Source organism: Acaromyces ingoldii, assembly GCF_003144295.1.
Source record: "Acaromyces ingoldii strain MCA 4198 unplaced genomic scaffold FA10scaffold_1, whole genome shotgun sequence".
Lineage (NCBI taxonomy): Eukaryota > Fungi > Basidiomycota > Exobasidiomycetes > Exobasidiales > Cryptobasidiaceae > Acaromyces > Acaromyces ingoldii.
This window is the reverse complement of record NW_020290247.1, coordinates 548,677-573,333: the sequence shown is the minus strand read 5'-3', so window position 1 is coordinate 573,333 and position 24,657 is coordinate 548,677. Positions and strand designations below refer to the sequence as shown.

Below are 24,657 nucleotides of genomic sequence, written 5' to 3'. Positions count from 1 at the left end.
TACAAATGCGGGGCTTGAAAAGTGAAAGCACTACTTCTTGGCCAATCTCAACATAAGAAGTCATCGCCATCGCAGGCTTGGCCTGCGAATAGGTGCTAGGAGGTGACTAGAGCCTCTCATGTGCGGATCCTTTGCCTTCATCAGTCTGGCCTTCTTGAATGCGCTCAAAGACTCAACGTAGAGCCCATGAGCAGTGACGAAGGCTGAATCCAATCCGTGCCCGCGTCGAGCCGTCACGGCGCTAGAGAGACGATGCCGGAACACGGTTGCTTGGAGCCACGTGGTCAATCATTGCTCGGGTCATCTTCTAAGACGCGGACTTTTTAGTTTCGACCCCTGAGCTTGATTTGGCCGCTCGACAGGCTGCAGCGAGGCGCGTTTTGTTTAAAGCAGCTTGACGGGTCGGTCGAGCAGAGCACTACATTGTACATCAGCTTTCGACGCCCCACCATCAACGACACCGAGACACACTGCCACAAACAGCACACATAAAGCTAGCCAGCCAGTCGCTTCGACAGAGGAAGCGGGCTCATAAAGAAGGCGGAGCTTTAGGAATATACCGAACCGCCCGTGCATTGACCACCACGAGAGCCCCTGGGAAAGACAAGGCGACGAGATAACCGCCCTTGGCGTGTCAGCGGCACAATGAAAAAGTTCTTCGGAGGCGGGAGCGGAGGCGGAGGAGGAAGTTCGCAATACGGCGGATCAGCCCCTTTCACGCCGGCTTCTGCGTCCACCGGAACTGAACAACGGAGTCACGTAGGACCGACATCTTCCATTGGCCACCAAAGCGTCTATAGCGTCGCATCATCTCACCAGACTAACAACGTGGCCAGCGGCAGCCTTGCGCCACCTGGGCCACCATACTACACCAGCAGCATCAACAGCAGCCGAAGCTACACGGGCACGCCTTCGAACCCCAACACGCCTTCGCCTGGTCAGGCCACCTCGTCTCGAGGCCAATATTTTGACTCTGTCCCATCTTTCACCAATCTCTCGCCCACGCCAAGCAACAGCAACAGCATCGGCACTTCCAACGGAACAATGCACGTCCTTGGAATGGGTCATCTGGCGCCCGTCCAAAACCTGGCGCCATCTTCGTCAAGGCCCACATCGCCGACGGCGCCATCCACGAAGCTGCATGCACAGGAAGCAGACAACAAAGCTGGTCAATCGCACGCCATTGACCGTAACGACATGCACAAGAGCCTTAAAGCACTCGAGTCCGTCCTTGACGCCGTAGACGAGTATAGAGACCTCAAGGCGCGTTTAGCAAAGAGCGAGAAACGGCTGGCAAAGAGCCTCAACGAGCTGGGAAAGGCCAAGGCCCTCGAAGAGGTCCCCGCCAACACGCTTCTGGCCTCCTCTGCCATCTTTGAGGGCATCAACGACGTCCATTCGAAGCATGCAAAGATGGTGCAAAAGGAGTACGAGGCCCTCAACGAGCATTGCGCGCGATACTTTAAAAAGATTGCAAAAGAGGAAAAGGCACACGACGACCTCGTCGAGACTCTCGATTCCAAGGTCAAGAAGGCCCATGCGACACACGAAAAGAATGTCAAGAAGAGCGGGCGAGGAGCGGTCGAGAGCCACGACAAGTACATCCGTGACATCCAGGGCCTAACCAACGACATCGCAAGCGCAAAGAGTACCCATGGGACCAGTATTGGCGCCAAGACATACCTTACCAGCCTCGCGGTGGCTGCGACGATGGGCGGCCTTGCCGATACCGAGTGGAAGGCGCACTGCGAGGAAGTCAGAAAGATCGGGCCACATGTGGGCAAGCTCAACGAGTGGCTCAACTTCGCCTCGAGCGAGGCCATGGCTAACGTTCAGCCTCCTGAGCTGACTGACGAAGCGCTGGGCTGGGCCCAGGTGCTGGCCGTCAAGGAGCTCGAGGCTCGTGAGGCCATCAACCAGCAGGAGAAGCTGCGGCAGGCAGCAATCGAGAAGGCCCAGACCGCTTGGAAAGCGGAACAGATGGGCTGGCAGCCTCCTCCTCAGCAGCAGCAGCAGCAGCAGCAGCAGCAGCTGGCCAAGGAGACAGACAAGGATCCGAGCGTGACATATGCTAATCTCCCAAGGCTCGATAGCAACGGAAAAGTTGTTGCGGACAAAGCACCGGGAGAGAAAGCAGCAGCAGCTGAGTCGCCCAAGGAAAAGAAGGCCGATGCGGCAAACGTGGCGGCTGTCACAGTCTCGCGCAAACCCACCGTTCAGGCGGTGTCGGTCAAGTCAGAGAAGTGGGAAGAGCAGCCACCTTCACCTAAGGAGGACACTTCAGCCGAAGAGGAAAAGAAGCCTTCGCATCACGCTCAAAGTTCGTCAGGGGCCGAGGGAACTATCATTGATCGCGGCCAGGACGAGGATAGGAAGGATGAGGAGCCAGCCGCGGAGCCCACCACAACTTCTGCTTCTCCTCCCGCAGCTCCCGCAACGAGCGTTGCACGAGACACGACAAGCAATGCGCGCCAGGACACATCGCGAGGCCAAAACAGTTCAGACGCCACGCCGAGCCTGAGCAATTCCGCGTCAAACCTGGGATCAGAAGACTCCAACAATTCCATGATCAATCTGGCTGGTGTTGGTGCGGGCCGAGGTCCCCACACGCCCCTCACGCCGCCCGACGAGCGCTTGGACGGGCTCTTTGACCCGTCCAAGATGATCAAGGAAGAGGACGAGGAGGCCGAGGAAGAGGCCCAGCAGCAGCAGCAACAGCAGCAGCAGCAGCAGCAGCAGGCGACGTCCAGCCCGACTGTTGGCATTCTTAAAAACAAGAATCAGCTTTCGTCATCCCCGACCAAGAACTTCGAGACCGAGCGCGCAGCAGCTGTCAAAGACTTGCCGCTTCATCGACCCCTGGACCGCTACGTGGACACTGACGCGCAGCGCCAAGAAGCTGCAAGCGCGCAAACATCAGTACAAGAACAGGCATCGCTCCTTGCACCGTTGCAAGATGCCTCGAGACCTTATGCTACAGCATCACTTGGCCGCGGATTCCCCACCGAAAACGCAAATAACGGCAGTGCGAGGTCGGGCAGCCATGGCGGGCGCAGCGTGAGTGTTTGGGAGCGCGAAAAGGAGCGCGAAAAGCAGCTCGAGCGTGAGGCCGAGCTACAGAGACGGCTCGCCGAGGCCGAGGATCGGCTAAGGATGCTCGATCGGGAGGGAGCGGCCGTTGCAAAGGGCTATCGGAGAGAGGACGTTGTCGCAACGCCCCCGCCCATGCCCCAACGCATTGACCACGTAGCCTCGCCACGTCCTAGATACTCTGAACCTGTTCAGCAGCCTCGTCACTATGCCGATCGAAGGCCGGATTACGAAGAGGAGCAACGTGTCCGTTACGAGCCGGACCGCTACGCTCCTTCCGTCGGCGGCAGCCGTCTGAGCAACATGAGCCTCAACCGGACACTTTCGACGGACAGCGAGCGGAGCTTTGTTGCGCGCATGAAGGCTCACTACCAGGCCGAGAAAGAGGAGAGAGACCGTCAGAGGGGTCCCAACGTCGACAGGCCTCTCTCGCCACCGACGGATCTGCCATCCAATATGCGGAGGGTTACAGACCTCGCATCGAATTATCAGACTCGATTCGACTATTCTACCTCGGGCGGTTCAGTCAAGAGGACCGCAGACGGTTATGGCGGGTACATCTACGACGCTACCCCATCTTCTTCGGCTGCTGCAAGCCGTACGCGCCATGATTCTGCGCCCCTGGGAAGGGACGAGTACGAGGGCTACGCGGCGGCGAGGCATGCGCGACCGGTACCACCCAATCCCCCGCCGAGGCATCCGGTCGCGTTGCAGCACCAGCAGCAGCAGGCGCAAGGTCTGTCTGTCCAGCCGAGGCCACCGGTAAACTACCGGAGACTTAGTGCACCACCAGTCAATCCTGCGGCCACTGCCACCGCGCCTCCACGAAAGGGAGCAGGTGGACTAGCAGGCGGTGGAGGAGATGTATACCCGCGGAGGAGCTTCGAAGACGGTCGATCTGCTGTGAGCAGTGACCGGAGAGACGAAGAGCAGAGGAGAGTCGCGTTTGCACAGAAGCCCCAGCTTGTGAGTTCAGCCGTTCATTTTCCTCTCCTTTTTTCCTACCACTGACATGATGCGATCATCGGCCGCTCAACAGATTCGCTAATTAAACTTCTTCCAATGTTGTTCATTCGAGCATCTATTCAATGGATATCTCTAGACATGTTCCAGACTGCGCCTCATCTTCCAGGCCCAGCACTAGGGTCCCACTACGATCTTTGGCATGGTGTCCGTAGAGCCGACGCGTGTGGCATGCTCAATACTCTGGCGGGGCCTCGTGCTGGCCCCCGGCAAGCTCCGCGTACTGCTTTGAGCTCATCTCGCTCAACCGGCTCAGTACGCGTGCAAAGGCAAAGATTTCCTCTTCGCCAGTAGCCAGTGGTAGGCCGCCCATCTGGTCCATCGTCAGTCCCTGTGGGGTGTAGCTCTACAAGTCAGCTACCTTGTCTTTTATGAGATCAAAAAGTGGAGCCAAGGAAAACGTACCAAGTCATCCATAAGCGCTCTCAGTTGGTCTGGCGTAGGGCCATCTTGTGTCCTTTCGCCCTTGCTGAAGATCTTCATCATCTCGACCTCGCTGCTCGCAAAGAGTCTGACCTTGGACTCGTATGCGGCATCGACAAATGTGATGAAGCGTCTGGCCAGGTCCTTTTGATGCAGACCCATTTCGGGAATCTCGTCGATGAAAATGGTGCCAAACGATCGGCACACTTCAATGTAGTCTGCCGCGCTCCTCGGCCGGCCGCAGAGTTCCATGAATGTGAAGCGAGCAACGCGAGGCGTTGAGAGCGGGACGGGCAGCGTCCTTCCCCAGATTGTTAGGGGTCGATTTGTGACAACGTCTTCATCGGACGTCAGGGCGTCCCAGAGCTTGTTCATCTCCGACAGGTTCTCGGGCGAAAGGGGAGAAAAGTAGACTTTGGACAGCGCCCGTGGCACCTTGCGGTAGTCGGTCCCGCTGTCCAGGTCGGTGACGTCGAGCTGCTTCTTGAGGAGCTCGATGCAGGGCACAAATGACGAGCGCTGGATGCCATTCTTGTACAGTTGATCCGGGTGTCGGCTGCGGAAAAAGAACATCAATACAGGGCAAGAAGACAAAAGCGATAGATAACTCACTTGGACGTGGCGACACAGACAACGCCGTGACCGAGCATGTGCTCAAACAACCGCCGAAGAATCATGGCGTCTGCAATGTCTGTCACTTGGAACTCGTCAAAGCAGAGCACGCTGGCCTCTTCCGCAAATTCTCGTGCGACGTGAGGAATCGGGTCCACCTCTTCTCCCGCATCCTTGCTCAACTGCGATCGCTCTTTGCCTCCGCCCGCGGCGCCACCAGCTCCGACGGCGTTGAATGCTGCGCTGCGTGCAGACATGACCATGCCGCTAGGGCGGTGCGTGAGCGCCTTAAATGCATGCATGCGCTTGTGAGCATCGATCATGAATTGGTGAAAGTGTACTCGTCGTTTCTTTGTAATGTTGGCCGGCAACGTATCGTAGAAAAGATCCATCAGCATACTGGAGAAGCAAAGACTTAGCAGAGATTCTGGAAGGCATACGACATGATTGACTTACCTCTTTCCCGTACCCACGTCTCCGTAGAGATAGAGGCCCTTGGGGATATCGGAAGGGATGGTGATGCTTTCCTGCTCCCCCACTGTCGGCGGTCTCCGCCCAAATAGGCGTGAAAGCTAAATGGCATGGTCAGCAAAGACAATGCCGATTAGGCACAGCAGACTCACAAATCCGCCATCGTGCGTGGGCGAGCGAGGCTCTGGCTGCAGCTTCTGCGTGTAACTCTTGAGTTCCTCGTGCAGCGCTTCGAGCTTTCCGACAATTTTTCGCTGGTACGAGTCCTCTCGAAGAAGCCCTTTTTTGACCAGGCTGTCATATCGGGCAATCGGCGAGGACGTCTCGAGGTCGGTGGCAGCTGCAAAGTTCTTGTCTCTGCGAGGAGCTGAGAAGGAAAAAGGCCTGCTTTGTCTTGGTGATCGGTATGTGAGGGTCCGCGCGGGAATCGCAGCTAGCCTGGCACTTGGCCTGATCGCCGATGCTGAGGCAATTGATGGCCAGGCACCTCTGGCTGGGCGTCGCATGGCCGCCGACAGCAGCTGCCACTTTGTCCCAGCAGCCATGACGACAATCGGTGATGGACGCAGGACGTGCGTGGGGCTCTGTAGTTCTTCTGCTCTTCGGGTTTCGGACAGACAAATAAGAAATAGACTATTGGCGCGTCTGCAGACCAAAGAGACTAACTAGCACGCTGTTGGACTGACCCGCGAACTGACCTCCTGAAACACCAGCTATGGTGACAAGGACGCCAGCATGGAGCCAGTTGGGGACTCCCGACAGGAGGAAAAGAAGGTGCTCGTGCTGCACGAGGCCTCCGATCAGATTCTGCCTCGCATGGGCGGGCTTCATCTTTCTGCTGACGTGGACATGTCTCCTCTATCGACCTTCGTTTCCCCCTTCAACTCGCTACATTGGCTACCAGGCCTTTGACATGCTCGCTTCGCCACACAGTCTCGCCAAGCCCCAGCAAGACCTCGAGGAACAGCATTCCTCCACAGCGACCTCCGCTCCCATCACGTATGGCCCTTCGTTTCCGAACGACATCTTTGCGCCCTTGGTGCCCAACACATTTCCCCTCACTGAGATCACCGTCCACCAGTGCTTTCGATTTGGTTTCGAGGTATGTCGACCTCCGAGTACTGCCGCAAAGGATGCTCGGCTGGGGCCTTGGGTCAAAGTAGATCGACCGCTAGACTCTGAGAGTGAGGTCAATGAGTCCAAGGACAAGGGCAAGACAACGGGAGGCGGCGTCTTCGGCAACATCTTTGGCTCCCTCGAGTCTCGCTACATCTTCTATAGGCGCTCCAAGCGCACCTCCGATGTCCCTAACGTGGTCGAGGTACGTTTGGTCGAGCTGGGCACAGACCAGAACCCGCAAGGAGGGGAGTGGGCCGGGTGGCACAGGGTCAAGACCGATCTGCGCAGCCACTACATGCGCATCTTCATGCAGCTCCCACCGCTTCATCTCTACTATCGGACCGTTGGGGGTACAGACGAGGACCGAGTGGGAATCGAAGCAGGCGAGTATCACGAGCCTTCAAAGGCGGGCAACTCCACCTATCAGCCAGTCACGGAGCTCGACATCGTCTACGGCAATGGCCCTCCCTGGCCCGGCTTCGAGCCCGTGGGCCAGGTGGCGCCCTACCAGCCTGAGTTCTCCTCGAGCGGCGTTAGACTTACGATGCGCCGTGCGCCAATACCAAACCCTCCGCTACCCGTTCACCCGCTCTTCAAGGCCGACGGCACCTTCAAGATCGTCCAATTGGCCGACATGCACTTCTCCGTCACCCATGGCGACTGCAGGGAGGTTGATTGGCAGTCTTCGGAGAAACCCTGCGTGGCCGACGACGACACCAACGCCCTCATTGGCCAGTGGCTCGATGAGGAAAAACCAGACCTCGTCGTGTGGAGCGGCGACCAGCTCAATGGCCAGGGCAGCAGCTGGGACGTCAAGAGCGTGCTGCCAAAAGTGCTCAAGGAGGTCATTGACCGCAAGATTCCCTGGGCTGCCATCCAGGGCAACCACGACTCCGAGTCTGGCCACCTGAGTCGCGTCGAGCAGCAGCGCATGCTCGGCCTTCTTCCCTTTTCGCTCACCAGGACGGGTCCGGCGAGCTTGCACGATGGCGAAGGTGCTGGCAACTTTTACATCGAGCTTCACTCTCCCGCCCCCGATGACATGCACCTCTTCACCCTCTATCTCCTCGACTCGGGCAGCGCTGCGCCGAAAGACAAGTGGAAGCCGTGGAAGTGGAACGGGTACGACTGGATCAGAAAGGACCAGATCGAGTGGTTCCTCAAGGTCTCGGCAAAGTGGAAGAAGATCGCACGGCCATACATACCCGACGGGGCAAAGGATCTGGGAAGGCTGTGGAAGGTAAAGAGAAGGAGCGGTACCGCTTTGTCGCCTAGCTCCCTTGTGCAACGGCAGAGCGCCGCCACGGGCGAGGTATGGAACGGCAATGCCACAAAGGCGACGCATCTGGCCAAGCCCAAAGCCCTCTTCTTTTGTCACATTCCCATTCCCGAGGCCTTTGCGCCGGTCGACAAGGACCCACACACTGGGTCCAAGCTCGAATTTGGCGAGGAGCAGGAGGGAGCCACGTTCGAGGGAGGGCAGAAGAACGGGGGCATCTTTGACGCAATCGTCGCGCAGCCCCAGGAGGAGAGGGACGTTGTAGGCTTCTTTCACGGGCACATGCATATCAATGCAGCCTGCAGAAGGGTCACGGGCCTGTGGATCTGCTTGTGAGTACGGCGATTTCAGTGGCCTCTGCAAGCACGATCTGACCACTGTCTTGCACGCCCGACACAGCAATGGCGGCACTTCCTACGCTGGCTATGGCAAGGTGAGCAAGTCCTACGATTTCTAAATCTGCGACCAGTCCTTCATTTTCTCACGTTGCGTCTACTGCAGATCGGCTTCCCACGCAGGACCCGAGTGATCGAGCTGCAGCAGTGGGGAGAAAAGGTGACAACGTGGCACCGCTACGAGGGCCGAAAAGAGCGCATCGACGAAAATACCCTGTACGAAGAGGGAGAGAAGAAACAGTAGCTCTCGAAGTCCTGGGGTGCGACCTATCGCGCTATCTGTCCAGTCATTCATGCGATTGTATCAATATGATCTGATGACTTGAATTGAAGAAAGCAGGTCCGTGCGGGCGCGAAAACGAGCTCTAAAATCCGACAGGTTTGCATGAAAGGCACCTCAGCTTCTCTCATCGACCGATCAGTCAACCTGACCAACATTGAAAGAGTGCGATAGAGATGGCGCAGGACTCTACGAGGATGATCCACGTCGTCATCAATCCGGCGGCAGGCGGGCAAATCTCGGAACGGCTTTTTACAGAGGAGATTGAACCAAGGCTGAAGGCCAAGAGCCGACGCTTCGATGTGCATCGGACCGAAAGTCCCGGCGATGGCGCCCGTATCGCCTCGCTAATCCGCTCGAGCCTGGACAAGGAAGGAGACGAGCTGCAGGTCATTCTAGTTGGTGGAGACGGCACGACGCACGAGGTTACTAACGGGCTCATGGGCCAGCCTGGGAGCCAAGGGAGGTACACACCACCACCGAGGACGAGCATCGCACTGGTACCTGCAGGGACGGCCAACGCGCTCTATGCGTCTCTCTACCCGCCGGATCAAGGCGGTGCCAGTGCTGAGGAGGAGGGCGATGCTTGGCGGATGAAGAGCCTCGAGAAGATGCTCGACACAGAAAGCTCGGGCAGCATGTACCCCCTTGCCCTTGCTAGCGTCTCGACGATAGCCGGTGACAGTGGGACTGGCCACAGCGAGAAGACGACGCTTGCGCACCTCATCACGTCGCATGCGCTCCATGCCTCGATCCTGGCCGACTCCGAAGCGCTTCGAGCGACCCACCCAGGCATTGAAAGATTCAAGATGGCAGCCGAGCAGAACACCATCGTTTGGACGCAGGCTACACTCAAGCTGCGGCCCTTGGACACGCACGGCAATGCAGTCTTCCGCTACGATCCGTTCGCCAAGGACTTTGTCAAAGAGGACGCCAGCACCCTCGACGGACCCTTTGTCTATGTGGCCTGCCTCTCGACCGATCGGTTGGAGCCGCACTTTGTCCCGGGCCCATTCTCTGGTCCAGCTCGCTCATGCCCGGAGCCGCGGCTGGCGCGACCCGAGGATGCGCTGGACCTCCTGCTGATCCGGCCGTGCAGGGACCCAGCCGTCGTGCAGTCCCTCAAGCGCAGCATCGACGAGATTCAAAATTGGTCCGGCGACGACACGGCCGACGTTCGCATTCAATTTGCCCAGAAAAGGCTGGGCCCGATCATGTTCAAGGGCGTGTACAGCGGAGGAAAACATGTTGGATTCACGTACCCTGCCCAGCCTGACGGCGACATAGACGAGGCCTCAGAGGGCAGGGGGGACCAAGTTGTAGCCTGCGAGTACATTCGGTGTGGCGGATACGAATGGACGCCGGCGCAGGCAGACGCCAAGGCAAAGAGGACCTGCATCGATGGAACGGTGTTGGAGGGGCAGCAGAAGACGGAGGTTCGCGTCGTGACAAAGGAGGAGGGCGCTGGATGCATCCTCGCCTACCTCTAGAGGGGCGCAAATCAGACAGCATAAGCCACATAGACTGCTCCAGAGCCTGGAGGAGAGACAACGTATAATTTTGATGAGACATTTGCCCACCCGTCAGTATGCGCTCCTGCTATTCAGCTTTGGCCTGTTGCGCAGCTCGTGTGCGTTGTAGGGCGTTGGTGTGATTCGAACTCAGGTGCGTGGAGATTCAAAGCTGGAAAGGGGGACCACTCGCTGTGAGATGGCGGTCCGACACTTCATTCGACGCGGCCCGCGTCGCGGTGGCCTCAAAGACGGGTCGTTTGAGGCAGGGACAGCAGCGGTCACTCATGCGAGCGGAGCGCAATGAAATTTGCAGGACTCCGCCATAGTATCGGGCGCACGGGCGCCTAGGCGCAAAGTAGGGACAGCTAGAAAGAGAAAGAGAGCTGGAAAGGTCCCAGCTCACCTCTCACAGACTGCCACCGCGATCGAAGATGCTCACGAAGCGCATCGTCGTCGTCGTATCCATCGCTGCTGCCTCTGTCGCTCTCGCACCCTTGTCGTCGGACGCACAACCCATCGATCCTAATGCTGGCTTCATCCCCGACATCTTCAGTCGCCGCACAATCAAGGCTAAAAAGACACACCACCAAAGGTCCTTTTAGTCGCCTTGACGTCGAGTACGAGTAGGATCACGGTTATATGTTTACCTCCTTACAGACACAGACATCGAAGGAGCGAAACGGTAAAATGGGCAAGCGATCGATTAATCTGCGGTTGCGAGAGATGGACATGTGAAGACAGGATAGTGACTAGTGATGTGGAGCGATAGAAGATGCGTGCCTTCAAGCCTGCGGGATCAGGGCCATGGTGACCGTCGGCAAGTCCGTACCAAATTGGCCATCCATACCGGCCACGATGATGTACCGGTTGGGGTCCTCGTAATTGTCAGAAATGTAGACGGGATTGAACTTAGTGCCGTCGGGCTGAATCCAGACGGCCTGGATCGGAATGGTGGCCTGCGTGATCGAGTTGGCCGCGACGGAGAAGCAGTAGCTCTCGTAGGGGCGACCTTGCCACGGTCCGGCTCCGCCAGAAGGACCCGCATCACGACCGGCGGCGGATACGAAGAAGCCGTAGGTGCCCGTGGTCATTGTCGTTCCAACTTCGCAAGAGAGGTAGAGGCCACCAGTGACGTACTGCAGCGCATACGTGTTCGTGGGCGCATCGTAGACCATCATGACGGGCTCAGCTTGGGCACTGTCCAGGACAAGTGTGTTGAGACCGCGGTTCGTCGTATCTTGTCGGGAGACGTAGCGAGGCTGCTCTCCGTTGGTGTAGGTCGCCTTCACCACACCTGTCGGAGCAATCACCACGATTGTCGAAGCAACCGCCGTCGCCGTCTCGGTTACCGTCGTGGTCTCGACGGGCACAGTGACAGTGGCAGTCTCCGAGGCCGTTGAAGTCGTGCTGCTTGTGGACGTGGCCGTGACAGTGCCGGTGCTCGTGACGGTGGAGACAACTGTCGACGTGACGGGAACATGCGACGTAGAAGTCGTCGTCTCGGTGGCAACGACGGTCGTGGGAATGACCACGGTGCTTGTGACGGTAGCCGTAGCAGACGAAGTGGCAATCGTCGAGACGACCGAGACGTGCTGGTCATCACCAATATCGGCCAGGGCGTGTTGTGTCTATTCACCCAATCGGACATCAGAAAACCTACAAAAGGACAATAAGAAAACCTGCTCTACTCACCTCGAGCGTTTTGTTCTTGCACACGCACGAAAGCGAGACGCGGCCGCCGGACTTCTGCTGGCACACCTGGTGCTTGGGCGTAGAGTTGACGCGAGCGCATTGACGGCTGCAAGCGCTTGAGTAGGCCTTGCAGAAGCTGCTGCCGTCAAGACGAGATGCTCGGCGCGCCGGGCTCGTCGTCGCGATTTGATAGTCGATGACGGGGAAGATGTCACCAACACTGGAATAGGACGTCGAGGTTGACGTCGTCGTCACCGTGTTAGTCAGCACAATCGTAGTGGGCACCGACAGCGTCGACGTCTCGGTGATGGTGAAGCTGGCGATTGGCGATATTTGCTCTGTAGTACTTCACACAGATAAGACAACCCACGACACTAACCTCTCAACCGTCGTCTCGGGCACCGTGGCAGTTTCATCAACAGTCGTCGTCGTCGTCGTGTTAAACTCGTCAGTCGTTGTGGCCGTCTCTGTGTCCGTCTGCGTGCTACAGATGCACAGAATGCGTCAGACAATTAAATATCTCACGGAGAACACTGTGATCTTCCTCACCTGGAGAAAGTCGCAGTCGTCGACGTCAGGTCCGTCTCTGTCGAAACGGTCTTCGTCGTGGTCGATACAGCAGTGTAGCTCGTCGAGGTCGTGCCGCCCGAGAATTTGCGCAAGGCCTTTTGGGTGTAGTCCTTGCGCCCAATGTGGCAGTTGAAGTGGTACTGCGTATTCTTGGGCGCCTTTTTGTAGCAATCGTAGACGATGGCGTGCTTGCCGGTCTGTAAAGTACCAGAGAGGCCATTTGAGCTTCTTCTTCTTGTGAATAGCTCCTTTCAAGAGACAGTCTCACACTTTTCCCAGCGAGAGCAGCCTTGACGCAGGCATCGCGGAATCGCGAGCAGGTCGTGGCCATCATCTTTTGCGGGTGGCTCTTGCGGTTGCCGGACACGATCGACGGTCGCTTGGAAGTAGCGCGGACATCAAGGGCTTCATTGGCCTCGACCACCACGAGGAGAGCCAGAAAGGCCATGAAGGCCGGAGGCAGAAAGGAGAGTCGCATCGCTTTTAGTTGGGAAAGAAAGGAAGGTGCAAAGTTGGGAGGGCAGCAGTTGTCACGGAGGGGCAAAGAAGGAAAGAAGAAAAGTAGGCGGTCACCGTCACCAGGGAGAAGGGAGGGAGGATGGCGGTTAAAGGAGTCGGAAAGAATAGGTGTCAAGTCGCAAGGCGCAAGGAATGATGGGCCCACTCAGTTATAAGACCTTCGCTAAAGAGGACTCGGACAAAATCTAGAACATCGAGAGCAACTGCTTCATCGTTCTATACGGACATGACATGTACATGGGTCCTTGTGAGCAAATCAAGTAAGTACTACGTACTAGTGCACTCCCGACGGTACGTAAGTCGCACCTGCGCGTCCCCGACGATATGCTTCGACCCTACATGGTAGGCGTCACACTACTCCCGTCCTTTTCGACAATAATTTCATCAGGTCGACGTTCCCTACAAAGCATGGGCGAAAGTGTTCGAACGAAACAGGCCTTTGACGGGGGCCTGGGTGCGTGTGAGAGCTTTTCCTTGGCAAGTAGCATAAGGGACGCACGTCAAACGCTGCAAGAGGAGAATTATTGCATACGACTGATAGATCGATCTTTCTGCATCGTCCGCATCGCAACTAAGCGAAGAGATTGCGCTAGGTTTGTCGGCAATATTTGACGCGTTCGAGCGATCTTTAGCTCAGCTACCATGCTGGCCGAGTAGATCGAACTGGCCACAGGGCACAGTGACACACAGCAGGGATCTTTAGGCAGACGCGCGTGGCCTTCACAGGATCGCCATCCTTTCCGCGATGCCATCGTTTGATGGATCTTCATTCGGTAGACCCTCTTCGCCGTTGTTCGCCTCGGGCCGAGCCACGGGAGAAGGGAAGGCCTTCTCGGCGGAAAATCTCCCGCGTCTATCAACTTTTCTTCCACGTCGTGGCTTGCTTGGCCTGGAAGCTGACTCTCAAATTTCGGAATAAGTTCCGCGACTATGCTCTCTCTTTTCTCTTCGTCTCGTCTTTCCTTGAGGCTCGAATGTATCGAAGTGCAAAATGCGCTTCGCCTCAGTGAACGAACGAGAAATCACTATATAGTAGCATACCGATGGAAGCTCCCTGGTCCGGCAAAATGCTTCGAGCCGGGTATACTATTGAGGGCTGACTGAGGACTCTCTCGCATCGGTTGGCGTCGTGAGACCATTGGTCATGACATTAGGCTACCCCGTGACGGGCTGTTGGGCCACGAGGTCAAGAAGAGAGAGATGGAGAGAGTGGCAACAAGCTTGCTTTGAACATCTTATACTCCGATCTTTGAGCTACGTTGCTTCGCCCGTGTCGGTGGGCAATTGATGCCGGCTCACTAGAAGAGTTTCTCAATCTATCAAGCTACAACGTCAAGGAGGTGTATGACTTCAAAGCAGGCCAAGGCCCGTCTGAGCTGGGACTCTCACTCCTACCTTTGTCTGAGGAGCGGTCGTTACTTTGTGCGCGAAAGGGAATATTCTCCACCCTCCTTCTCTTTTCAGGTCACGACGTTGGAGAAGTCAGCTCGGACTCCGCCCTAATTCTTTGCGTCGTCCTGCTCCCATGCCCGTGCGCGGCGTGCGACCAGCACCACTTCCACACGCACACCTCCCAAGCGACGGACCTCCGTTGCGCTCAGCACGGAGCAACAAGGCCGTCGGATGCATACCCTTGTTCGACGGACAGAGAGTGTTTTCAGGCCCGAACTGCTCCGCCGCCATGCGCTCGCTTAGTCGGAGCGGTTCTAGCGTTCGTCTACCAGCGAGCTACCCACATTTGAACAAAATCGAAGCAAAGTCAGCTTGTTGCAGGAAACAATAGATGACGGGCTCAGTTTTGCAGATCGTCCCTTTCCTATAAGACGGACCGTCTTTTTTTCGCTTCGCCCTTCTGCTTCGTCAACATCCCCCTTTTCGACGTATCAAATTTCACACAAACACATTCACCATGAAGCTTTCCTCTACAACGCTGACGCTTGCGGTCGCTACCTTACTTGCGGCTGTCAGCTCCGCCACTCCCGTGATCCAGAAGCGTATGGCTCCAGCTTTCAGCGACGATGACCTCCAAAGCTTAATCGGACGCTCCATGAGCATCGAGAGCGACGAAGACGAGATGACTTTCTTCAAGCGCGCCAGCCAGCACGGCTTTCAGACGCCAGGCCTCGACCTCTCTTGCAAGGACATCAAGCCGAACAGCTATAGCCCCACGAACACATTCTGTAATGGCAGGAGCACCATCCTCTACGGTGCTGCCGACTACAACATCGACAATTACACTGCCGGTAATCGTGAGTGTAGGATGGTTGCGTCGCACTTCTTTGCGTGGCTAACGCCGGTTTGATCTTAGAATACGGGCTGATCTACTGCTCGGGCATGATACAACCATTTCAGTCGTTGCAGCTCAACACGTACTTCGTTCCCATAAAGGCCGGCAATGGCCCCGCAAAGGTCGATGTCCTCTCCAACATCACACCGAACAATCTTCCCGAGGACATCGCCACGTCTAAGAGCTTCTCGTACAGTATGTGAACAGTGGTGATGTCTCAAAGAGTGCGCAGCTTGCTGACCATTCTCCGCGTATAGAATTCAACGTCACAGTCCCCTTTGCCCTGGGTATGTGGTATTACATCATCGAAGAGGTTTTCACGATCCCGTATGTCCATTCCACGATCAGAGCTTTGCACCCGCGAGATGCTGATATCGTCTCGTTGCCAACAGGGGCAAGGGACAGCAACTCGGCAAGCTTTATCAGAGGCAGTCCTATCCCGTTATTGTTGTCGATGGCAATGCGTGAAAGCTGCCCCTTTTCAAGCTTCGACGTCGTCAGCCGCTTCGGCCCAAGCGAATACTGTCTTCCGCCTTTGAGTCATCCTCCTATGGCTATCGATCTCTCACCACCCTCCCCTTACTTTCCCGTGATGAGCCCTGACTTCCCCCAAGCGATGATGAGACCCCAATATAAACCTTTTTAAAGGGCTGATTAACACGAGACATGATATCGTACCTCGGTCCGAATAAGCCTTCAATTCTTAGATGTGCTGCTAGGAATCCGCACATTCGGAGCTGCACTCCTGCATCCATCCTTGCTCGAGAATTATCTGAGCTCTTTAGATTGCGAGAAAGACTAACATGGACGGAATCGAGTGATCGCTGAAGAGAAGTCTATGAGAAGGAGGAAGGACCGGAAAAACAGGAAAGAAGGCATGGTCGTCTCAATCAAACGCGAGGTCCTTCTGGTAGGTCTGCCAGTCGTCCTCGCCCCTGTCATGATCAGAGAGGCTAGGTTGAATGGGGCACGGTCGAAAAGAGGGAGATAGGGACACACCTCTCTTTGAACAGGAGCGTATAGATTCCCGACATCAGTCTGGGCACGGCCTCGTTGGGCGCGACTAGAGAAAATGTAGAGACAGAGAGTCAGCATTTGCTTTTAAAGAAGGAAAGAAGTATCATCTCAGTCTCACGGTATAACATTTGACCCCTTATCTTCGAAAGCGTGAGAGGTGAACTACTTTCGTAGAGCTTCAAGACCTCGTGGAGCTCAAAGCCAGTCTCGGGGACTTGCTGCAAGTCTCGCTGCTGTTTCCATTCAGCGCTGGTGAGGCGACGAATGAGGTAGACATCGACGGATCTCTTTGTCGTCGAAAGTGCACCACTGCCTCCCTTTGGGCATACAATGAATCTCAGAGCTGTTTGCGAAATCGTGAGACGTGAGATACCAAGTTTTACAGCAGCAGTACTCACGGTTGCCGCTTAGGATGGGCAGTTGTCCGTTTCCCTCGACGATGACCGTCTCTTTGCTAGACTTGCATGCCTCAGCGGCTTGGTCTGCTGTATTGGGAAAGGGGAGATCACTAGAATGACCCGTTTTGTTTGCGAACATCCACGAATCCTCCTGGCCTGTCTGAGAAAGTTTCGTGGGAACCCAATCAACATTTGACATCGAGTCGTTGGGGCGCCAGAATATTTGCATATCTGTCTCGCACTCTTGTGTTGTCCTTGGACAAGTGAAACAATTGTCGACGAGCGGTACCTTGATTGAATCTTGCAGCGGATTGGTCATAATCTTGCTGCTGGGCGTAACCTTGCACAATTGACTATGCAAGCATGCGATGCAGCTGTCGTTAGCTTTGTTGCCGCCGCTCGTTGGTGTTTTGATGACCCAGACTGGGTTTTTGGGCGGGACCGGGGTCGCCGCCTCGATGATGCAAGTCTTTCCAGGCGGACAAATGAAGCAACGCTCGCGTTGAGACGGCTTAAGCTGCTGGTAGGCCCGCTCGACCTGTGACGATATCGACTTGTCGCCTCGGACAAGAGCGGTGCCCAGCTCCACCGTACAACTCTGGCCTGGTAAACATGTGAGGCAGGGAATCCAAATCGGCGAGCCTGGCAACTTGCTCTGCAGCGTTAGGTTGATTGTCTTCGGTGCCAGATTTTCCTTGTCCTCAAACATCCAATGCCTCCCTGGATCTTGCCGACCCCAATGCTTGTGCGAGGGAATCTTGATGGCCACCGCAGTAGAGGTCGCAAGGACGAAAGTTGCCGAGAAGTGAAAGAAAGACAGTCTCATCGCAGCGAATGGTGGTTGGTAAAGGAAGAGCGATGGCTAATAGCAAGCCGGCGAGACTGCCGCCTTTTGTATGAAAGACTGCATGACGGGAACCACTCGGCGATCCCACAAAGGACTTGCGACGACGGCCATCTCCATTGATAAGTCGACTCCGGTGGCTACTGTGTCAATCTTGCCACTCTGCGTTGTAAACATTCCATCGTCCCTGCTGCAAAGGCAATGCACCGGAAAAACAATGCCGTCTAAACAACATAATGGACGAGTGGGCTGCTCAACACTCTTGACACTCGAAACATCATGCCAACTCAACCAATACCACTTTATCTTTGTCTTGGAGCTATCGCTCGCGAGAGAGATAAATTTAGAGATGACGGGCCCGTCAGCAATAAAAGATGGCCCTCTGATCGCGACACAGGGGCTCCGTGCGCGCGGACGGGCGGAGGGAGCGGCCTCTTCAGCTGAGCTCGCGATTGACATTCGAAAAGATTCGATATGACGGCCTGCTCTCTCATTTATCTCCCCCTCCCTCTCCGTCTCCTTCTTGCCATCTTACAACGCCACCCACCTACTCTTCGACGAGCAGACAATTTTTTTTTCCGGTCAACAGAGGTCAGACATGGCACTCGTTCGAACTACAATGCAAGCTATCCTGCTACTCGCCTTCTCGGCCGTCTTTGTGTTCCTGCTCAGCCCGACTACCTTAGCTGCCGCTTCGAGCGACCAGTCTGCCCCTATGCGCAGACGGGACAACGGCGCAGGACAAATGTCGACTCGAAACGAGCATGAGCGGTTCGCTAGGCGCGAGTATGCCTTTTCTTCGTCCTCGGTGTCCTTCAGCAGCAGCAGTGGCACAACGCAGTCCTCATACACAAAGAATGTGATTCTGTTGAATGGTCACTCAGTCACCGTTGAGGACGTTGGCGATGGAAAGGGACCACAAATTACCCATACCAGCAACAAGAATGGAAAGTGGGCCAACAACGGCCAGCACGTGGTGGCCTCTTCGTCGATCAACGGAAAGACAGTCAAGGTCGAGGATAAGGGCGACGGAAAAGGACCACAGATCAAGACAGATGACAAGAAGGACCACAAAGACCACAAGAAGGACCACAAGAAGGACCACAAGAAGGACCACAAGTGACAGGCGAATATATACCTCAAACAGAGCGGTCCCTCGCGATCTGGCTCGGCTCCCTGCTTCAGGTCGAAGACCCAATTCGCATCTCGGCGTACCATCTCGTCTTCCCCGATCTCTTTCCCACTGGCTTGTTACTTCACTCTCCTCAAAGATTTGACGAATGAACATTACACATGAATCGTCACTGTCCTAAAGCTGTAGGCGATCCTCCGTCCCCAATACAAGGGCCGTGACTGGCCTGCCTCCCTGGAGCTCATCATTAATGAGAGCCTGTGCCTGCTTCTGGATATCTCCGGCCAGCATCGACTTGCCCGTCGAGCCATCGGCGTTGCGCTGGCCGAGAAAATAGCGACGGAGTAGACGTGCGACGACGCCTGCACCCTCCTTGTGCTCGTCGTGCGTCGCCAGGATGTAGTCTGCATTGTATGCCCTCCCTTGAGCATCACCTCTGAAGGCCTTCACGGCGACCTCGATCGCGCCAGGCAGACCGGTCGCGACGGTGCCGGCCAGAATCCAAGGGAGTTCCTGGCGGTCAAACGACTGGATGAGCACATGCTTAGCTCTGTCGTCAGCTGACTGGCTGCGCTCCGTCAACCTGGTGAGCCAGCGTGGGACCGACGTGGGCGCTAGCCCATGTGGCGAGTATAGGAAGGATCCGATGTCTCGAGTGGCTGTCCCCGGATGTCGGTAGAGGACAAGGACGGCGCCATGGAGCGAGGGCCATGCTACGCCATGACCGGCCGAGAAGATGGACTCTCGAGCGGGCACAAAAACAAAGTGGACATTGGCACCTAGGCTGGCGTCTTGGACCCAGGCTGGGGCTGACTTTTCGTCCATCTTTGCCACTTCAATGTCCACGATGTTGCGCTGCTGCGACTTTGATGGAACGTGCGCCAGGAGACCACGCAGCCGTCGTCCTGCTTCCGGCGCAGTGTATATGGGTATTCGTGCCGGCAGGCTCTCGTCCAGGAGCGTCTCGGGATGCGCATGGTCGGTGAAAGGGTGCGAGATGAGGATGGCATCGATGTGTCTCGAGGCTCGCCCTGGTCCGCCTTTTTTCTCGTCGTCGTCATCGTCGTCGCTCTCAGACTGGAGAAGGGACTCGAGCGCGGCGACGGACGTGGCGAGCGAAGGCACAAGGCGCCGCTGCTCAGAGAAGCGAGGCGCAAAGTCGACCTGCGAGGAGTCGTCTAGCCACGGGTCGAGGAGCTGTAGTACATTTAGCTTGCGTTGCCCAACAAATGTGCATGCGCATAGCGCAGCCGCCTAGAAGTTCTGCTCACCACGTTGAACGTCGTAGTCGCACCTTTGGCATCGTCTAGGGGAAGCTGAAGCAGCCAGGTCGAGTCGCCATTGATGCGCCTCAACTTCGGACCTCGCATCACTGCAAAGGGAGCGAGACGTCGCTGACCAAGGCCATGAGGACAGTAGTAGTAGTAGTACGCACGTCCAACCCTTCGAAAGGTGGAGGAAGAATGGGAAAAATAAGCAGAGGAGAAAATGTCGAAAGGGAAAAAGGATAAGAAAAAATCCCGAAGGTCGCCTTCTTCCTCCTCGACCGACAGAGACAGACGCCTCGCAGACGATGTCGGCGCTCGCAACGGCGTCGTCGTCTGATGGATCTTCTGGGCGCAAGTGGTTCACACTTGTCACGGGCGTGGCCGTGACCTCGTCGATTGTGACTACGCTGGGCATACTGGGCGTGCAGAGGCTGTATCGACAACAACGACGAGGCGAGCTGGAAGAAAGGGTACGGAGAGCGGCGAGGATCGCAGACGAAGAGGCAGACGCGCTCACGGGCAAGACGAAGCCTCCTGCTCAGCAGGGGCAGCAGCACCAGCAGCAGCAGCCCGAAAGGCCTTCGACGCTGAATCCAGCCTCTCATGATGCACACCATGCCGGCACGCTGCGGACGCCGGGCCGAATCGAGGGCCCAACGCCGCGCTACCTGCAGGCGCTCAATGCCAGCCAGGCCAGCACGCCATCCCGTTCCTCCTCGCCTCGTCCGACGCCCGCCATGGCACGGCAGGGCTCCCTCCCCATTCGGCCCTCCTCGAGGGGCTCGTCGCGAGCCACGACGCTGGCACCGGGCGCAGCGACGCCCACGCCGTACGACGAGTCGCTGATCCGCGAGCAGCTCTCGCGCAACTACTCATTCCTCGGCGAAGAAGCGATGGTCAAGGTGCGCGATGCCTTTGTCATTGTCGTGGGTGCTGGTGGCGTCGGCAGCTGGGCCGCCCTGATGCTCCTGCGGTCTGGTGTGGGCAAGCTGCGCCTCATCGACTTTGACCAGGTCAGCCTGAGCAGCCTCAATCGCCATGCATGCGCCAACCTCGCCGACGTCGGCCGCCCAAAGGTTGTCGTCTGCAAGGAAAAGTTTGCCGAGATTGCCCCCTGGGCCGAGGTGGATGCCCGCGTCGAGATCTTCAAGGGTCAGGAAGCGGCCCGGCTGCTGGGCCCGGCTGTTGGTGGTGGTGGTGCTGCGACGGCAAAGGACGGTGGCCAGGGCCAGAGGCCGACGTACGTCATCGATGCGATAGATAACATCGACACAAAGATTGACCTGCTCGAGTACTGCTACCGGAACCGGATCAAGTGCTTCAGCAGCATGGGTGCTGGCGCCAAGGCCGACGCCAGCACAATCCAGGTGGCCGACCTGGGAGGGACCGCCGAGGATCCGCTGGCGAGGAGCGTCCGAAGGGGTCTTCGTGCCCGGGGAGTCTGGGCTCCGGGCCTGCAATCGCGCGAGAAGAAGGGGAGAAAGAGCATTAAAACAAAAGGCACATTAGCCCCGCCAAAGAAGCAGCTGCCTAAGCACAATGACGACGACGACGACGACAACAAGAACGACGAGGCGAAGCTTTCAGAGGTTAGCGCTCCGGCCCAGACATCGGCTCCGGTGACCTCGAAAAAGCTCGAGCACAGCGGGCGAGGCGCAGCAGACATTGATGCGAAGCAGCCGCCCTCTGCAGGGGCCTTGTCGCAAGTCGATGATGCGCTCAAGAGTCTCCAAGGGCAGAGCGGCGCCGGCTACAGCAGCTACAGCCGGCCTGGCGCACAGCGCTCTCGCAGGACCTCATCTGCCAGCTCCAAGGGCTCGGGCTCCTCGCAATTCTTCAGCCCCATGTCGAGTCCCGAGACTGAGAAGTTCCCGGGACTAATCAATGACGAGGAACCCTCCCCGGCTGTCAGCCTTGCTGTCCCTGAAATCTCGGAGGCTCAAGGCGAGGAAGGCGAAGATGACGGCAAGACAATCTCGCCAGCTCTTCTTGATGAGGAAAAAGAAAAGGGCAAGTTGCAGCGACCGTCGCTTTCGACACTGACTTCTCAGACGCCCTCGTCGACTGCATCGCGCACTTCGAGTCTGAAGGAGCTGGAGGCTGTCGATGTTCGCTCTTCACGCTCGGGCCGAAGCGCACGCCCGTCCATCTCTGGCCAGGCCGCATCGTCTCGCCTTGGACCGGCCTTTGAGATGGAGGAGGACGGTGACGAGTCGTCATCATCAGCAGCCCACGAAGCGGACCAAGACCCGCTGCCACAGATCATGTGCGTCTTTTCGACGGAGAAGAGCGACACAAGGCTGCTTCCCTTGGACGAGGAAGAGTTTCAAAAGGGCAACGTCGAGGAGCTGGCTGCCCTCGAAGACTTTCGTGTCCGCATCCTGCCCGTCTTGGGTCCCTTGCCTGCCATGTTTGGCCTGGCCGCCGCGACATACCTCATCTGTGACATTGCAGGAAGAGAGCAGGAGCCGTTGCCGTTCAAGAAGCGCAAGAAGACGTATGAGCGACTCTGGACCGACCTCGAGACGGCAGAGCGGCGCTACCCCGTCGCCGATGGCGGCGATGGGCTCAAGGACCTCAACGACCGAGCGCACGGTCCGCGGAGGATCCCATGGACGCTGGAGGACGTCGGCTACGTCTTTGAGGAAGTCTTTCGCGCCAGGTCAGTCGTGCCGCCGCACGAGACGCTGACGATGGGGAAAATGTGCCGGTGGGACTCGACGTTGCCGCTCTCGTACAGCAACGTCGCCCTATTCACTAGAGCAGAGGGCGACAAGCACGAGCGAGAGGTCCTCAAGGCTGGAAAGAGCCCAGTCGAGGTGTGGGGAGAGGAGGCCTACAGGATGTGGAAGAGGCGCATGGCAGAGGAGGCACGGATGAACATGCTGCGTTGAAGTGCTTTCTGTGCCGCCCTGATGTTACAAAAACAAGTGAGAGAATACAATGTACTGTACACTGGTGCTATATGCGTTCGTTGTTCAGGGTTGTTGTCGCTTCCTGTATCGCGGATCTCTGCAGAGGAACGGGGTCAAACGGAGAGCATCGGAATCGCAGGGGAGAAGAGTGGGGTACCCACGTAGCCATCTGCCGTCGCTTGCGCTCGTGCTCCTCTTCGGCGAGCTGATTCAGCTGTTTCTGCTTCTGCGTCGTGGGGAACCCAATGTCCCTACCGATAGAAAAGGCGAGGTGAGAATGTATGCTGGCAGGAGCGCAACGTCTGTATTCACCAGTAGCCAGGAGGAGTAAGCTCCGGAGGTCCGTAGGCTCGGTGCCTGCTCAGCTGCTGGCGGTGCTCCTGCATCCGTGCCTCGCGCTGCTCGCTCGTCTCGTGGACCGGGTCCCCGAGAGCCGTCGTCTCGGGTGGTGGGCCGACTGCTTCATAGTACTTTTGTGAGAATGTATGCAGGTCAGCTCAACGCCCTTTGACCCTCCGGCAGCATGTCAAGAAGTACCCACATCGCGACAGCATTCGCAGTCGAAGGCGTGCATCCCCTTGCGCTGCGCCTTGTCACGTACCACCGCCTGGCGTCTTCGGTGGTTAGCGAAGCTGCCTCCTCGAGAAAAGACAAGCGTGCCTCACCTTGTGCGGAAAGTCGACACCGCCATTCTTCTCCGGATCAATCTCGTACTCGTCGTTGATAGACCTTGTGTGATTCCCCTCCTCCCCGTGCTCTTTGGTGCCGTTGGAGTATCTTCCACGGCCCTTGTACTTCAGTGGATCTTTCTTGAGCTCTTCCATCCGCCGAAGTCGGTCCACTTTGTAGTACCCGTGCTGCGCTGAGCTGAGCTGGCGCACCACTGCTGTAGTCTCCCTCTCGTCTGAAGCTGACGACTTCTGGTCCTGCGAGTTCGACCGTGCAGTCTCCTTTAGGGCTTGGCCGTGGAGTTCGTTTGGATTGTTGCGATCTTGTTCCTCATCGCTACTTCGAGAGGCACTTAAGGACGCCTTATCGTCCACCTTTTCTTCTTTCTCCTTCTCTTTACTATCCCTTTTGATGTCTGAGGCGCGACGAACAGCGACTGGGCTCTGCGCCTTTGTCGATGTCTGGGTCACATCGCACTCCATATCCAAGCGGTTAAAAAGATCTTGCTCCTCTTGCGAGAGCTTTCTCTTCTTTGCTTTTGTAAGAACAGGTCCTTCGCTGGGCCCGCCTTCCGCCTGCTGCCTCTCGCCCGTCTCTGTGCCACCTTGAGACGCTCTCTTTTTGGCCACGACGGAATGCCACCAGGCTCTAAACTTGTTCCAGTCGTCTTTTTCGGCCTTGTACTTCGCCTGAAGGTCTCGGTGCTCCTTGTCGAGCTGTCTCAGAGCTTGGTCCAGCTGATCGTGTGACTCAACAGTCTCTTCAAACGTCAAATTGCGGCCATCGCTGACCACAAGCCGGCGCGGTCCCTCTACTGCGGCTGGAGTCTTGGGAGGAAGCTCAGCAGGGACCAGTAGCTGAGCCTGCAAAAAGGCTGTGTCGATGTCGAGCTGCGCTTGCTGCAGAATCACCGCAACTTCTTGCCTTGCACTCTGAATCCCTTGACGTGCCATCGTTGGCGTCCTTGCCGCAGACGTTGAAGGCGCGCCAGCGGCTGGTGCTTCTGCCATCACACCTACCTACTGCTGCTGCTGCTACTGCTTCATGCGCCTTTCTTAGTCAAGAGGGCGCGAACGCGCGAAAACACCAACACGAATGTGACCTCACGTGGCGTCGCGACGCGTAAATTAAACAGACCCC

At 57.0% G+C, this 24,657-nt stretch overlaps 11 protein-coding genes across 11 annotated transcripts; 6 read left to right on the top strand and 5 right to left on the bottom strand.

Moving 5' to 3' along the window:
- Nucleotides 1-382: 382 nt before the first annotated feature.
- FA10DRAFT_263575 (hypothetical protein) lies at nucleotides 383-4,195 on the top strand. Its single transcript, XM_025520273.1, has 2 exons — nucleotides 383-4,056; nucleotides 4,130-4,195. Exons 1-2 carry the CDS (start codon nucleotides 646-648, stop codon nucleotides 4,136-4,138), a joined length of 3,420 nt encoding a protein of 1,139 aa, XP_025380021.1. The 5' UTR covers nucleotides 383-645; the 3' UTR covers nucleotides 4,139-4,195.
- FA10DRAFT_236014 (AFG1-like ATPase) lies at nucleotides 4,147-6,182 on the bottom strand. Its single transcript, XM_025519057.1, has 5 exons — nucleotides 5,772-6,182; nucleotides 5,605-5,720; nucleotides 5,149-5,547; nucleotides 4,519-5,092; nucleotides 4,147-4,444 (listed from the first exon to the last, which is right to left on the bottom strand). The coding sequence occupies exons 1-5, from the start codon at nucleotides 6,162-6,164 to the stop codon at nucleotides 4,289-4,291; spliced, it is 1,638 nt and encodes a 545-aa protein (XP_025380020.1). The 5' UTR covers nucleotides 6,165-6,182; the 3' UTR covers nucleotides 4,147-4,288.
- Nucleotides 6,183-6,280: 98 nt separating this feature from the next.
- On the top strand, nucleotides 6,281-8,762 carry FA10DRAFT_7443 (Metallo-dependent phosphatase). The gene is made up of 3 exons (XM_025525677.1): nucleotides 6,281-8,349; nucleotides 8,417-8,450; nucleotides 8,519-8,762. Exons 1-3 carry the CDS (start codon nucleotides 6,335-6,337, stop codon nucleotides 8,654-8,656), a joined length of 2,187 nt encoding a protein of 728 aa, XP_025380019.1. The 5' UTR covers nucleotides 6,281-6,334; the 3' UTR covers nucleotides 8,657-8,762.
- Nucleotides 8,763-8,883: 121 nt separating this feature from the next.
- FA10DRAFT_221413 (hypothetical protein) lies at nucleotides 8,884-10,104 on the top strand (the record flags this gene model as incomplete). Its single annotated transcript, XM_025518551.1, has 1 exon — nucleotides 8,884-10,104. A coding segment is annotated over one exon (1,221 nt), but the record flags the coding sequence as incomplete, so codon positions are not given.
- Nucleotides 10,105-10,744: 640 nt separating this feature from the next.
- Nucleotides 10,745-12,946, bottom strand: FA10DRAFT_289940 (hypothetical protein; the record flags this gene model as incomplete). Its single annotated transcript, XM_025524329.1, has 5 exons — nucleotides 10,745-11,834; nucleotides 11,899-12,244; nucleotides 12,278-12,382; nucleotides 12,448-12,665; nucleotides 12,737-12,946. 5 exons carry the CDS (start codon nucleotides 12,944-12,946, stop codon nucleotides 10,989-10,991), a joined length of 1,725 nt encoding a protein of 574 aa, XP_025380017.1. The 3' UTR covers nucleotides 10,745-10,988.
- A 1,917-nt stretch (nucleotides 12,947-14,863) lies between these two features.
- Nucleotides 14,864-15,926, top strand: FA10DRAFT_276819 (hypothetical protein). The gene is made up of 4 exons (XM_025523339.1): nucleotides 14,864-15,236; nucleotides 15,296-15,469; nucleotides 15,532-15,601; nucleotides 15,667-15,926. The coding sequence occupies exons 1-4, from the start codon at nucleotides 14,897-14,899 to the stop codon at nucleotides 15,740-15,742; spliced, it is 660 nt and encodes a 219-aa protein (XP_025380016.1). The 5' UTR covers nucleotides 14,864-14,896; the 3' UTR covers nucleotides 15,743-15,926.
- Nucleotides 15,927-16,160: 234 nt separating this feature from the next.
- On the bottom strand, nucleotides 16,161-17,515 carry FA10DRAFT_257239 (hypothetical protein; the record flags this gene model as incomplete). The annotated part of the gene is made up of 5 exons (XM_025519846.1): nucleotides 16,161-16,209; nucleotides 16,274-16,337; nucleotides 16,458-16,634; nucleotides 16,690-16,849; nucleotides 16,979-17,515. 5 exons carry the CDS (start codon nucleotides 17,513-17,515, stop codon nucleotides 16,161-16,163), a joined length of 987 nt encoding a protein of 328 aa, XP_025380015.1.
- A 616-nt stretch (nucleotides 17,516-18,131) lies between these two features.
- Nucleotides 18,132-18,656, top strand: FA10DRAFT_257238 (hypothetical protein; the record flags this gene model as incomplete). The annotated part of the gene is made up of 1 exon (XM_025519845.1): nucleotides 18,132-18,656. The coding sequence occupies one exon, from the start codon at nucleotides 18,132-18,134 to the stop codon at nucleotides 18,654-18,656; it is 525 nt and encodes a 174-aa protein (XP_025380014.1).
- A 186-nt stretch (nucleotides 18,657-18,842) lies between these two features.
- Nucleotides 18,843-20,131, bottom strand: FA10DRAFT_246775 (hypothetical protein; the record flags this gene model as incomplete). The annotated part of the gene is made up of 2 exons (XM_025519424.1): nucleotides 19,937-20,131; nucleotides 18,843-19,862 (listed from the first exon to the last, which is right to left on the bottom strand). Exons 1-2 carry the CDS (start codon nucleotides 20,033-20,035, stop codon nucleotides 18,843-18,845), a joined length of 1,119 nt encoding a protein of 372 aa, XP_025380013.1. The 5' UTR covers nucleotides 20,036-20,131.
- Nucleotides 20,132-20,195: 64 nt separating this feature from the next.
- FA10DRAFT_263571 (hypothetical protein) lies at nucleotides 20,196-22,895 on the top strand. The gene has a single exon (XM_025520272.1). The coding sequence runs from the start codon at nucleotides 20,239-20,241 to the stop codon at nucleotides 22,825-22,827; it is 2,589 nt and encodes an 862-aa protein (XP_025380012.1). The 5' UTR covers nucleotides 20,196-20,238; the 3' UTR covers nucleotides 22,828-22,895.
- Nucleotides 22,818-24,567, bottom strand: FA10DRAFT_263568 (hypothetical protein). The gene is made up of 5 exons (XM_025520271.1): nucleotides 23,514-24,567; nucleotides 23,390-23,455; nucleotides 23,161-23,318; nucleotides 23,010-23,099; nucleotides 22,818-22,945 (listed from the first exon to the last, which is right to left on the bottom strand). The coding sequence occupies exons 1-5, from the start codon at nucleotides 24,468-24,470 to the stop codon at nucleotides 22,912-22,914; spliced, it is 1,305 nt and encodes a 434-aa protein (XP_025380011.1). The 5' UTR covers nucleotides 24,471-24,567; the 3' UTR covers nucleotides 22,818-22,911.
- Between the last annotated feature and the right edge of the window lie 90 nt (nucleotides 24,568-24,657).